This window comes from Adiantum capillus-veneris, chromosome 22 (genome assembly GCF_014529385.1).
Source record: "Adiantum capillus-veneris isolate H3 chromosome 22, ASM1452938v2, whole genome shotgun sequence".
NCBI lineage: Eukaryota > Viridiplantae > Streptophyta > Polypodiopsida > Polypodiales > Pteridaceae > Adiantum > Adiantum capillus-veneris.
The window spans coordinates 133372725-133386338 of NC_140952.1; the positions used below are offsets into that span (position 1 = coordinate 133372725).

At 44.7% G+C, this 13614-nt stretch overlaps 1 protein-coding gene across 1 annotated transcript; it reads right to left on the reverse strand.

Moving 5' to 3' along the window:
* Window positions 1-1308: 1308 nt before the first annotated feature.
* On the reverse strand, window positions 1309-6634 carry LOC147430250 (uncharacterized). Its single transcript, XM_086494743.1, has one exon. The coding sequence runs from the start codon at window positions 4465-4467 to the stop codon at window positions 3937-3939; it is 531 nt and encodes a 176-aa protein (XP_086350869.1). The 5' UTR covers window positions 4468-6634; the 3' UTR covers window positions 1309-3936.
* Between the last annotated feature and the right edge of the window lie 6980 nt (window positions 6635-13614).

The window sequence follows — 13614 nt, forward strand, 5'->3', positions numbered from 1 at the left end:
ATGCTTAGTGAGTGCATCCATTGTGTTCTTTGACATAGGAATCTTCACTAAATTAAGGCTCTGGTTTGCCAGGCATTCACGACTGAAGTGATAAGGCACATCAATGTGTTTTGTTTTGGAATGAAACATTAGATTTTTAGCCAAGGCAATAGCACTTTAACTGTCATAATGAAGAACTGGTGTACACTACTCCAATCAAAGATCTTTCACTAGGCAAGCAAGTCAAATGACTTCTTTGCATGCCTCACTCAATGCAACATGCTCTTCCTCTGTAGTAGAAATGGATGTACAGTCTTGAAGAACGGATCTCCAAAAAATAGAAGAACCAGCAAATGTGTAAATCCAACCTGTTGTTGATTTGTGACTGTCAACATAGCCTGCATAATCATTGTCTACAAATCCCTGAATGGATGACTCTCCACGACCATAGCATAACTGCCTATCTAAAGTGCCACTCAAGTGTATGAGAATTGACTTGACAACATCCCAATGCTTTTTACCAGTGTTAGACATAAATCTGCTAACCACTCCCACTGCATGTGCAATGTCAGGTCTTGTAACCACCATGGCATACATGAGACTACCACAAGTTGAAGCATAAGGAACCTTAGCCATCGCAGATTTCTCCTTAGCAGATTTAGGATAGTTGTTTTTGCTAAGTTTCAAATATGCAGGCAATGGAGTACTCAAAACCTTCCCCTTCTGCTCATTGAAATGGTCACGAATAATGCGCATACCAAAAATGTGATTGGCTTCACCCAAATCTTTCATGCAATTGATTTTCTAGCTTGGTTTTCAAGTCAACAATGTCCTTCTTGGAATGACCAAGAATAAGCATGTCATCTACATAAAGGATAAGCATAATAAGCTATCCATTGGGTTGTCTTTTCACATAGACATGGATCCTTACTACTATGCTGGGATGGGGGAAGAGGATACAACACCCTGCACACAATACACTGCCTCTCTATAGCCCAAGGTAATAGTCCGCACCCCTACCCACACAGAATCACACACACATGCAAAGTATCTGCCGACCTTCACAACACAAACCACCCTCGAGAAATCACGACTATCCACCACATGAGCACTTCAGTATAATAAATCCATCAACAAACTCTCAGATCCCGACACCAATGGATGCCTATAATGCCCCAACCTGTAAATGCACTCACACCAAGAGACGACACACGCCTCGACCACACATTACATAGCTCACTCAATCATTCTCTCTCTCTCTCCCTCTCTGCACAAATACACACAAAAAGTCCCGGAGCCAACGCTACCACGGGTGCTATGTACGAGACAAGATGCAAAAACAAAATGATCCAAATCGAGCAGTCACCACAAACCATAACCAAACCATGCATCAAAAATAGATATGCGGGTACAATGATGGTATCACTTGGCAACCACTTCCATGCTATGTGATTGGCCTCTCCCTTTACGACCTGGCAGATATTTTCCTTCACCCACTGCAACCCTGTTTTGCAGCTCTCCTCTTACACCTCCTATGATGCCTCCCTTGATCATCACTACCGGCTGCTCCTCTTGATTGGCCTCGCTTTTTCTACAGGCCTTGGCCCTCCACTGTTGCATGTATGGTGGCCGCTTTGGATAGCTTGTCGAGGTGCTCTCCCTCTTCAAGGCATCCCTAGTTGACCAACAAAAAAAAAGGCTGAAACTTGCCCCTTATTCCCTCTATATAGTACTGATCTCTCAAGTCCGCAAAGCCTGCATGGCCTAGCTTGCTTAGTGATCTTCTACCATCCTTAAGCTATCCATCAGTAGCACTCGACCACCCCTCTGTAGCCGAACTCTTGCATCCCTCACATCTCGTCATCGAGAGGTCATCTCTTCAACAGTAGACATTCACGATGGCACCACTCTTGGAGCACGTCCCCGTCATTCTCTACTATGCCAAGCAACCCCAAACGATCATGTTCTCCTTTCTCTTGCTTGGCTCCTTCTGCTCTGCTCACGGCTCCACTCATCAAGAAACCATCTCCAACTTCTTCAACCTCGCTCTGTTCTCCATATGGTGGGCCCTCTAGTGGGCCTTCAACTTGTGATTCTTGAAGCTCTTCAACCCTAGGTTACTGTAGCACCACCACCTTGCAAGTAGTTCCCCCTTTGCATGCAATTGGCCCATGCGACCTCATCAGATTTTCTGTGGCCCTGACCTGCAGCCGAGACCTGCAGCCGAACCACCCTTGTTGATGCAATTGGCGCAGCCCTCAACACCTCTGGCTTCATCCTCATGACCCAACCACCATCCTGCACCCAGTGGCGGCCTTTCACAGATGCAGCCCCTCGTCACCTATTGGCTCCTCCCTTGTCGCTCCGGCCCCTTCAGTCCTCTGCATACGCCACCCCAATTCCCCCAATCATGCAGCATTTCCTCCCCTTCTGCGCTCTCACGAGCTGCCTTTTCTTCTGATGGCGCGTCCTCCTCCAGATGGCGTCTCTCCTACTCACGTCTCTGGAAATTCCCCCCACCTGGCGCAACTTTCCCTCTGCAGGCCGCCATGCAAACTGCAGCCCCTAGTTTTTTCTTTTTGCATGGCCATCTCTAAAAAAAACTTAACTTGCGACTTAGCTGCCATTCCCACGAGAGGCAACCCGCGGTCAGTAGCTTTGATCTCTTACCATAACCTGAAACCTTGCTTTGGAACCAAGGCCTTCACGGCTTTAAGCAAACATAACTCACCCGCAGGCCGTATAAAATTTTGGATTCTTTGATACTTGCCGATAATGGCGACCGCAACAAGCATTGGCCGCTCCGAACCCCAATGCAACCATGATAGATGGCCACATTCAAGCTTTGGTTTGGAATGGTTCTACAAACATCTCGATCATTAGAGGTCCAAAATCATCGCTTGACCTGTAAAGTGCGACATCTAGCATACACATCCTCGCAGTAGAGTCTCCTGCCGCCCGACACCTCTACCCAGATCCCATATCATAAAGTAGATAGTACCTACATCCAGCACTCCTTGTCCCATTTCTAAGCCTGTGATATCTATACTTACTCATGTTGCCTGTCATAGCAAAAAACCCTTGCAGCTTTTGCTAGCAAGTGCTCCATCCCAGTGTACCTGTCCCCTAGCACCATCAAATACTTGCCCAATGTACCTGCCACTTTCCTGCAAACCGCCATGCATGGACTTCTTGCACCTCCATGGGTCGACAGAGTCGGGCTGTACCATCATTGCCCAACCCCTCATTGAGCATTCATGCTCAATTGTAGGATTATTTAGGTATAGTAGCATTGCATGATAAGAAGTTGATAGATAGTATTTATATGAAGCAGTAGATAGATAGAGAGCTTCACTGTCTGTCGTAGCACCCACCTGGGTCAAATAGAAAGCTGCAGGCTTCCCCAAGCATGATGTAAACTGCACCTGGATCAAATACATGGCGTCGAACACAGCCATCTGTCTCTAGTACATGCCGAATTAGCCACTTTTTTGCACATGTAAGCCCAAAAATCAACCTCTCGTGCAACTTGACATAACATCGACCTTCAACCTGTATCCATACGCCAGCCTTGGCACATACAAAACAAGTCTGTAGACCAACCTGTGAAGCATCTACACCATACATCATTAGTCTGTCACCTGTCAGAGAACTCTTCATAGCAGACCCCTCATCGAGAGAGCTTTGCAAACGGTGCAAAACTACCTGGAAAGCAACTTTCAAAAGCATGTCCATCAATAGCATAACATCCACCTTTAGCAACCTGTCTTCCACTACCGTTGCTTCTTGCATAGCCCAACCTACCTGTGTTCCAAGCAAACCCTTTGTCGTAGGTCCTTTAAACGGCATACACTCCATACCCGATTCACTATGTAAGTCTTTGTCTGTCATAGCCTTTGATACTTCATCTTCAACCACTTCATGCGAGAGCAAATCGGATTGGTCAATCACCTTTTCCTACTCTTCAAGGACTTCTTCTACGACCACATCATCTGCTAAGTGAGAAAGAAAGCCATGATCTATTACCTCATCTTCTGGTAGGTCGACATCACCAACACCCCCTGGAACGCACTGCCACTCTTCAACACAATCGGTACGGCAAGGTTGCCCAACCCCCTGGCTAGCCTCTCCGTTTACGGCTTCGACCATCGCTTTGCCAACATCTTCAAACTTGTCCTGTGAGCTCTGATCCATAGCTTCCTTTGATTCTTCATGCATACACTCTTTGGCTAGGACCTCATCCTTGCTAGCCGAGCTAACAGATTCTTGTATAGCAGCACACCAAATTGGAAGTACAAACTGAAACGAATGACCAAAATGGCTTACCAATGGCAAAGTAGCTACCTCTTTGACGCTTGAACTCCCCTTTGGCTTCGTGGCATGACACAACTCCATTGTCGAGCTATATCCATAGTCTGCCGGCTTCAACAAACCCATCTCCAGCTTCTTCTTTGTTTTCCTACTCTTTGCCTTTGCCAAGCAAACCATTTGCGCATAGTCCTCCGCACCACCGCACTCGACCTTCTCTTTGATTCGCGGATGCAAGCAGGCTAAAAGCTACTCTCCCTTGAAGTGATCTCCATTTCCCACACATGTAGCTGCAGCTAGTCTCTCCCAAATAGATTCAAATTTATCCAAAAACAAAGCAAAATCTTCACTTACATCCTGCTTTAGCTTGCTCAATTGTTCACCCAAGTCCGATGGAGAAACCCACTTTTGAAAAGATTCAACAAGATGTTTGCGAATCTCGCTCAGCGACGACTGACGATCTACAACCTTCAATCCTTCAAACCAGGCTTTGGCTCGACCTTGTAGAACCAAGGGTAGGGCCTTCAATTTGGCTTCATATCCACGAATTTTCAACTGCAATAGGTATAGCTCCAGATCGGAAAACCAACATGCAACCTCTTCACCTCCAGCAAGCACCAAGTCAATATCATGCATCATCTACAGGCTTGAAAACTTCACCAAGGAGAAATCAGTAGGTCCTCAGAGGAGGCACCATTGATGGGATGGGGGAAGAGGATACAACACCCTCCACACGATACATTGCCTCTCTATAGCCCAAGGTAGTAGTCCGCACCCCTACCCACACAGAATCACACACACATGCACACTATCTGCTGACCTTCAAAACACAAACCGCCCTCAAGCAATCACAACTACCCACCACATGAGCCCTTCAGTACAATAAATCCAGCAACAAACCCTCAGATCCCGACACCAATGGATGCCTACAATTCCCCAACCTGTAAATGCACTCACACTAGGAGTCGACACACGCCTCGACCACACATTACATAGCTCACTCAATCATTCTCTCTCCCTCTCTCTCTGCACAAATACACACAAAAAGTCCCGGAGCCAACGCTACCACGAGTGCTATGCACAAGACAAGATGCAAAAACAAAATGATCAAAATCGAGCAGTCACCACAAACCATAGCAAAACCATGCATCAAAAATAGATATGTGGGTACAATGATGGCACCACTTCCATGCTATGTGACTGCCCTCTCCCTTTAGGACCTGGTGGCTATATGCCTTCACCCACTGCAACCCCGTTTTGCAGCTCTCCTCTTACACCTCCTCTGACGCCTCCCTTGATCACTACCGGCTGCTCCTCCTGGTCGGCCTCGCTTTTTCTACAGGCCTTGGCCCTCCACTGTTGCACGTATGGTGGCCGCTTTGGATAGCCTGTCGAGGTGCTCTCCCTCTTCAAGGCCTCCCTAGTCGACCAACAAAAAAAAGGCTGAAACTTGCCCCTTATTCCCTCTATATAGTACTGATCTCTATATAGTACTTTGGATAGCCTGTCGAGGTGCTCTCCCTCTTCAAGGCCTCCCTAGTCGACCAACAAAAAAAAGGCTGAAACTTGCCCCTTATTCCCTCTATATAGTACTGATCTCTCAACTCCGCAAAGCCTGCATGGCCCAGTTTGCTTAGTGATCTTCTACCATCCCTAAGCTATCCATCAGTAGCACTCGACCACCCCTTTGTAGCCGACCTCTTGCATCCCTCACATCTCGTCATCGACAGGTCATCTCTTCAACAGTACTAGACATTCACCATGGCGCCACTCTTGGAAAACTTCCCCCTCATTCTCTACTATGCCAAGCAACCCCAAACGACCGGTCTCCTTTCTCTTGCTTGGGTCCTTCTAGTCTGGTCACGGCTCCACTCATCAACAAACCATCTCCGATGTCTTCAACCCCACTCTGTTCTCCATATCGTGGGCCCTCTAGTGGTGGGCCTTCAACTTGTGATTCTTGAAGCTCTTCAACCCTAGGTTACTGTAGCACCACCACCTTACAAGCAGTTCCCCCTTTGCATGCAATTGGCCCATATGACCTCATCAGATTTTTTGTGGCCCTGATCTGCAGTCGAACCACCCTCGTTGATGCAATTGGCACAGCCCTCAACAGCTCTGGCTTCATCCTCATGACACAACCACTACCCTGCAGCCCGTGGCGGCCTTCCACAGATGAATCCCCTCATCACCTCTTGGCTCCTCCCTTGTCGCTCCGGCCCCTTCAGTCCTCTGCATACGCCACCTCAATTCCCCCAATCATGCAGCATTTCCTCCCCTTCTGCGCTCTCCCGAGCTGCCTTTTCTTTTGATGGCGCATCCTCCTCCAGATGGCGTCTCTCCTGCTCACGTCTCTGGCAATTCCCCCCACCTGGCGCACCTTTCCCTCTGCGGGCCGCCATGCAACCTGTCGCCCCTCGTTTTTTTTAAAAGCATGGCCATCTCTAAAAAAAACTTAAATTGCGACTTAGCTGCCATTCCCACGAGAGGCAACCCGCGGTCAATAGCTTTGATCTCTTACCATAACCTGAAACCTTGCTTTGAAACCAAGGCCTTCACAGCTTTAAGCAAACATAAATGACCCTCAAGAATAAAATTTCGGATGCTTTGATACTTGTCGATAATGGCGACCGCAACAAGCATTGGCCGCTCCGAACCCCAATGCAACCATGATAGATGGCCACATTCAAGCTCTCGTTTGGAATGGATCTGCAAACATCTCGATCAATAGAGGCCCAAAATCATCGTTTGACCTGTAAAGTGCCACGTCTAGCATACACATCCCCGCAACAGAGTCTCATGCGGACACCTCTACGCAGATCCCATATCATAAACTTGATAGTACCTACATCCAGCATTCCTCATCCCATTTCCAAGCCTGTGATATCTATACTTACCTGTCATAGCAAAAAACCCTTGCAACTTCTGCTAGCAAGTGCTCCATTCTTGTGTACCTATCCCCTACCACCATCAAATACTTGCCCAACGTACCTGCCACTTGCCTACAAACCGCCATGCATGGAATTCTTGCACCTCCATGGGTTGATAGAGTCGGGCTGTACCAACGCCTATAGCCTAAAATACACATAAATGCATCAAACTTTTGATAACATTGTCTCGATGATTGCTTCAAGCCATAGAGACTTTTCAGAAGCTTACAAACCAAATATTCCTTTCCTATCATAATAATCAATATCTAATTCTCCTAAATGATTTTCTCATGTTAAACTGATCATTTAATATGGGGAAGTGCCAGAAAGAAAAAGCTAGAATATTGGTTAAGCTAGCAGACCGGGCCACAGTAGGGATCCAAAGGAGGGAAAATAGGGATCCAAAGGGGGGGGCCATCTACAAAAGAGCAATGGGCTTAAAACACCCTAAGGTTGAGCCCATTGAGACTTCCAAAATGCTAAGGTTCCAAAATTCAAAGGCTGTGTCCAAAGGCAAAACACTAGGGAAATTGGATGCTTAGTGTGTCTCACAAAAAGTCTTTGTCAATCCCTACATAGGAGGGGGTGAGCCTTGCAAGTAGGGGATGAGAGAGAAACTCACACACACACACACACATACACACACACACACATACACACACACACAAGCTCCCTTTACACAAAGGGAATGGGGGACACATATCAGCTCCCTAGCCCAGATGCCCACAAGGTGTACTCAATTCCTATTGGATGGCCTTGGAGGTGGACCAATGAGAATTAGGCTAGATTAAATCTATTTTAATTAATTTAAAAACACTTAATAAAAGAACCAATAAGAATTAAGCTCTCTAGAAGACTATTGGACAGTCTCCCAAGGGCACCATTGAGCATTCAGTAGCCCAATGGCTTGCCTGATTCCTATTGGCCAGGAGGCAAAGGGGCCCAATGTGAGTTTAGTTGAATTAAATAATTACCTAAAGCTCTCACAAAAGGGAAAAGGGGGACACATGTCAGAAGGCTATCACTTATGCTCCTTAATTACGATTGGCTAAGTCTGGGGAGGTCCAATAGGATGCTAGCAAGAGGGGTCAACCAAGAGAGAGAGGGAGCTGATTTTTCAAAGGCATTATCACCTACACACTTACACTAGCTCATGTGTGAAGTAAAGAATACTTTCTCTCCCTCTCAAGCTTTAATGGAAAGCTTATCACCTACTCCAAGCTTGTGAGAAGGGAGGCGTACACCAACAACTCTTGGCTTTGTGATGAAAATCCAACCAAGAGCCAAGCTTCCATGCATGCTCATCTCCTCTACCATGCTTATGACTAAGCTAAGCTATGCTAATATGGGTGATTATGTGAGGAGATATACATCTTTCTCGTAAGAATACTCCTTCTTCCTCTCAATCTACTCTCATACCCCGCTAGCTCTCACCATCTTTGAAGGTGTGTGAGGTCTTGGGTTTGAGACCGTGAGGGAATTGATGTTGTGTTTGATAAGTGTTTTGCTTAGTGCATGAAGTTTCCATCTTCATTGCACTAGCTAGTATTGAAGGAACACAAGAAATTGTATTGTAAAATGTCTCTCTCGATTGGAGAAACCATAATACAAAGCCTTTTGGAGGGGGGATCGGATCCATGCAAATCCGGTCCTCAACGGTTGTCAACTGCTTAATTTCTCTCTCTTTTGAAGTATTGTTCATGCTATCTAACTAGGTGTTATGCTTTTTGTTTCTCTCTCCACCCAAGCACTCTTGTTAATCTCATTAGGAATCTATTCTAATGAAATTCTCACTATGTTCATGCTATTTTTCTCTACACCCAAGTTACTAGGCCATTAAATGTTACATTGGTATCAGAGCACAAGGTTTCTCTTTTCTTGCTCAAGAAGGGAGGTCCTCAAGCTAGCTATAAATGGTTGATACTATTAATTGCATGTGAGTAAGTAGATTAGGAATTTTTCAGCCTTGCAGTGCACCTCCCTTTGTGCAGTTAACGAGGCATCACTGTCGAGAGCTATGGTATTAATAGTTAAGTCCTACGGGGCTTGCCTACGTCTTAACCACTATTGAGCTATTAGAAGCTTGACAGGAGCCGGTGCTATTTTGGTGTTGAACGACCCTCTCTTCTATTCCTTGCAATTAATGGTATTCGAGCCGCGGGTACAAGAGCTTGAGTGCTTTTTCTAAAGGGGTAAAGAGGAGTAGCAACTAGGGCTTGAAGTGCCAAAGTATACCTAAAACAAAGTACACATAAAAGTTGTTAGAATGGCTGACAATAGTAAAGAGAGTGAAATTATTGTTGCTAACTTTGATTTTGCTAATGAGCAAGCTCCTAATGATGCCCCAATGCTTGTTAACTATCTTGTTTCTAGGCTTCAACAAGCCATGGGAAATCCATCCCTCCAAAGTGAAGTGCACCGACAGATTCATGCTCATGGGATTCTCCAAGCTCCCCACCATGACGAGAGAACGCCTAGGAAGCCTCCTTGGGAGACTTCCAAAAGAAGTCTCTCTCTGATTCGGGAACAAGAAGAGGATCCCTATGAAGGGCTCATAAATTTTCTCCTTGATGACGCATCTCCTTCTCAAAGGAGAATTCAAGAGCCTCCACCGAAGGAACGAGAAAGAAGTGAGTCTCCCGCCACCTCGACGGAGATGGCTCCACAAAGACTGCGGGCTAAACGCTCTCCATCACCTCCAAAATGGAGAAGACCATCACATACTTCTCCACACCATACTTCAAAGAGGGATGAAAAAAATCAAGACAAGAAAAAGGTGAGAAAGAGGACACCCTCTTCTTCATCCTCTTCCTCTTATAAAAGTCATAGTGAAGACAAAGAAGATCAAGGAAAGAAAAAGGGGAGAAAGCTGTCACCCTCTTCTCCATCTTCCTCAAATTCTTCATCTTCTGAAGAAAGTGATGGTGCAACCTTTGAACCATCAAAAAGAAGAGGCCATAGGAAATCATATGCTGCGTGGAAGAGGTTGTCCAAGCTCAAGAAATTCAACAAGGGAGGGAAGAGCATCTCTTTCCTTGCCTATAATGGCACTTTGGTGCTACGGAAAAAGTATTGGCCTTTATCCAACAATTTGATGCGGCTTTTGGAGATGAGGGCTTCACGGAGTCCTCTAAGCTACGCCATGTAGCTATGCACTTTCAAAAGTCTGCCAGACAATGGTGATCTAGCCTACGGGCCAACGGTAAAGCTCCATGAACATGGAAATCTTTAAGAGCTTCCATTATGAAGCAGTTTTTGGCCACCGATGTCAAAGACAAAGTACTCACCGAATGGCGAAGCTTAAAGATCTCTCCCTATGAATCCATCCACAAATATGTAGACAAGTTTTGGGACATACAACTCAAAGCCACTGTCTTCAAAAAGTTGGATTTTGGAGAGCAAAAGCAGCAATTTTGCGTGGGCTTAACCGAAGAAATGGCCACGCACCATATCAACGGTAATAGATCATACTATGGTGGCCTCTCAAATCAATTTCCAAATAGGGGCTAAGAGAAACTCTAAGCCCCTTGAAAACAAGGGTTCCAATGAGCCTAAGGGGAAGGACAATGTCCAAACGTCTCCTAAGGGCAACTCCAACAAAGATAAAGAGAAGGGAGTTTATAAAGGCAAAAATAAACTCTCTCCTGAAGAGCTTGAGCGTTATCGCAAGGATAACCGGTGTCTCAAGTGCGGTGAACAAGGGCATGCGTACCGTGCTTGTCCCCAAAAGAACAACCGCCATGATCCTCCTAGAGCTACCTTGGTCAAAATCCAAGAGGAGGAAACTCACCACAAAGGATCTCCTCTATGCCATGCTTGGGGAAAGGTAAGAGAACACGATGCTTTTATTCTCTTTGACCCCGGTTCTACTCTTATATTTATATCTATAGAGTTGGCCACCCAGCTAGGCATACAAACCTACGAGATGGGAGATGTCCTACCCGCAGATGGTGCTTTCAAGGGGCAAGAAGCTTTAGTCACTCCCTTAATCGATAAATTGAGGCTCCATGTCCAAAGCTATGTGGACAAAGAGGACTTCTTTATCTCTCCTCTCAAGCATGAGGATGTAATCCTAGGGGCACCATGGTTTGATCGCATGGCTGCCAATGTTAAATTCCCTAAAAGGAGAATCTCCTTTAAGTTCAGGGGAAAAGATATGTATATAGATGCTAAGGAAATGGGTAACACAATATTCATTGTACATACACAAGCTTTCAACAAGTCAATAAAGAGCTCTATTTTTGTGTACATGATTTTTGTTAAAGATTCTCAAAATGAACCTAATGTTTTAGCAAAAGAAAATATACACAATCAAAAGGAATTAGAGTTATCCAATTTTCTCAAGGGGTTTCAAGATGTATTTATTGACGACATCCCTTATGAGCTACCTCCTAAACAAGGCAATGATGACCAGGCAATTGAACTTCTTCTAGGAAGTTCACCGCCTAACAAACCTTCTTATAGAGTTTCTCAAGCTCAACAAGAGGAGATTATGCGGCAAGTTCATGAGTTAGTTGAGAAGGGCATGGTTAGGCCTAGCTCATCTCCATTTTGTTCTCCTGTGCTACTAGTGGAAAAGAAAGACGACACATATCGTATGTGTGTAGACTATAGAGCACTAAATAGGATCACTATCAAAAATAGGTTTCCCATTATACGGGTAGAAGACCTATGTGATAAGCTACAAGGGTCCACCTACTTCAGTAGGATTGACCTAAAATGTGGCTATCATCAAATAAGGATAGTAGATCAAGACATTGTAAAGACCGCATTTCGCACTACGTTTGGTCTTTACGAATACATTGTCATGCCTTTTGGCTTGACCAATGCACCAGCCACATTCCACCGCTTGATGGAGAAGCTATTCATGCCTCATCAAACCTTCACTGGAGTGTTCTTTGATGATATCATCATCTACTCTAATTCATTAGACGAAAACAAGCGACACCTCCAGGTAATATTTCAAGTTCTAAGAGAGAATAAACTTTATGTTAATCAAAAGAAAAGTGAATTTTTCTTACAAGATCGAGATTCAATATTTAGGTCACATTATCTCTCAAGATGGCATCCAAATGGATCCATCAAAGTTGGAGGTAATAAAAGGATGGCCTAAACCAAGGAATCTTCATGAATTAAGAATCTTTATAGGTATGTGTGCATACAATAGACGCTTCATAGAAATGTTCTCACTAATAGCAAGACCATTACATGACCTAACAAAGAAAAACGCTAGGTACACATGGCCTTCCAAGGAGAACAATGCGTTTGAAAAGCTTATCTCTCAACTTGTGCTTACACTACCAGATCTCTCAAAGCCATTTGAGGTCCAATGTGATGCTTGTGGTGATTGTTTTGGAGCTGTTTTGCTTCAAGAAGGGCACACCATAGGCTATGAAAGTCGAAGGATCGACCCTGTTGAGCAAGATCTAGGCATACATGAAAAGGAACTCCTTGCAGTTCTACATGCCTTAGACTCTTGGAAGCACTATTTATTGGGGACTCCTTTCATTCTGTGAATGGATCACCAAAGTCTTAAGTACTTCATGACATAGACCAAGCTCTCCGACAAACAAATGAGGTGGGAAAATTTTCTTTTGCAATTTCATTTTCATATTGCTCACATTGCTGGCAATCATAATCAAGTAGCCGATGCACTCTCAAGATGGCGGCTGAGAGTGAATGCGGTTTCCATAGCAACTCACAATGTTCTATCATCTATGATAGATGAGTATGCTATTGATCCCAATTTTAGAGATGTGATTTCAGCCCTTGCACTAGGGAAGAAAGAGGAACCATTTACTTTACAAGATGGTTATCTTCTCTATGGCAATAGACTATGTGTTACTAGCTCACTACGTGAGAAAGTAATGTATGAATCTCATTCTCCTCCTTATGCAGAGCATAGAGGGATTCACTCTACTCTAAAGGGGATTGAAACATATTTCTATTGGCCTACCATGAAAGCAAACATACAAGCTTATGTTTCTAAATGTGTGGTATGCCAAAAGACGAAGTTTGATAGAAGTAAGCAACTTGGATTGCTTCAACCTTTGCCAATCCCTAATTCACCATGGGAGAGCATATCCATGGATTTCATCTTTGGATTGCCTAAGTCTATCCATGGGAATACGGGATTATGGATGATAGTAGACATGTTTATTCCTGTCAAAAAGACTATCAAAGCCCATCAAATGACAACCCTCTTCATTTCACAAATCTTCAAGTACCATGGCTTGCCAATGTCCATAGTGTCGGATAGAGATCCTAGAATGACCAGTAATTTTTGGAAGGTTCTCTTTGAGAATTTAGGAACAAGTCTAAACTTCTCTTTGGCCTATCACCCGCAAACGGATGGCCAAAGTGAAATAGCTATCCTAACAATTCTTGATCTACTAAA

Coding starts and splice junctions, on each gene's coding strand:
- LOC147430250 (XM_086494743.1), bottom strand. CDS start 4,467: ATGGTTTGCTTGGCAAAGGCAAAGAGTAGGAAAACAAAGAAGAAGCTG.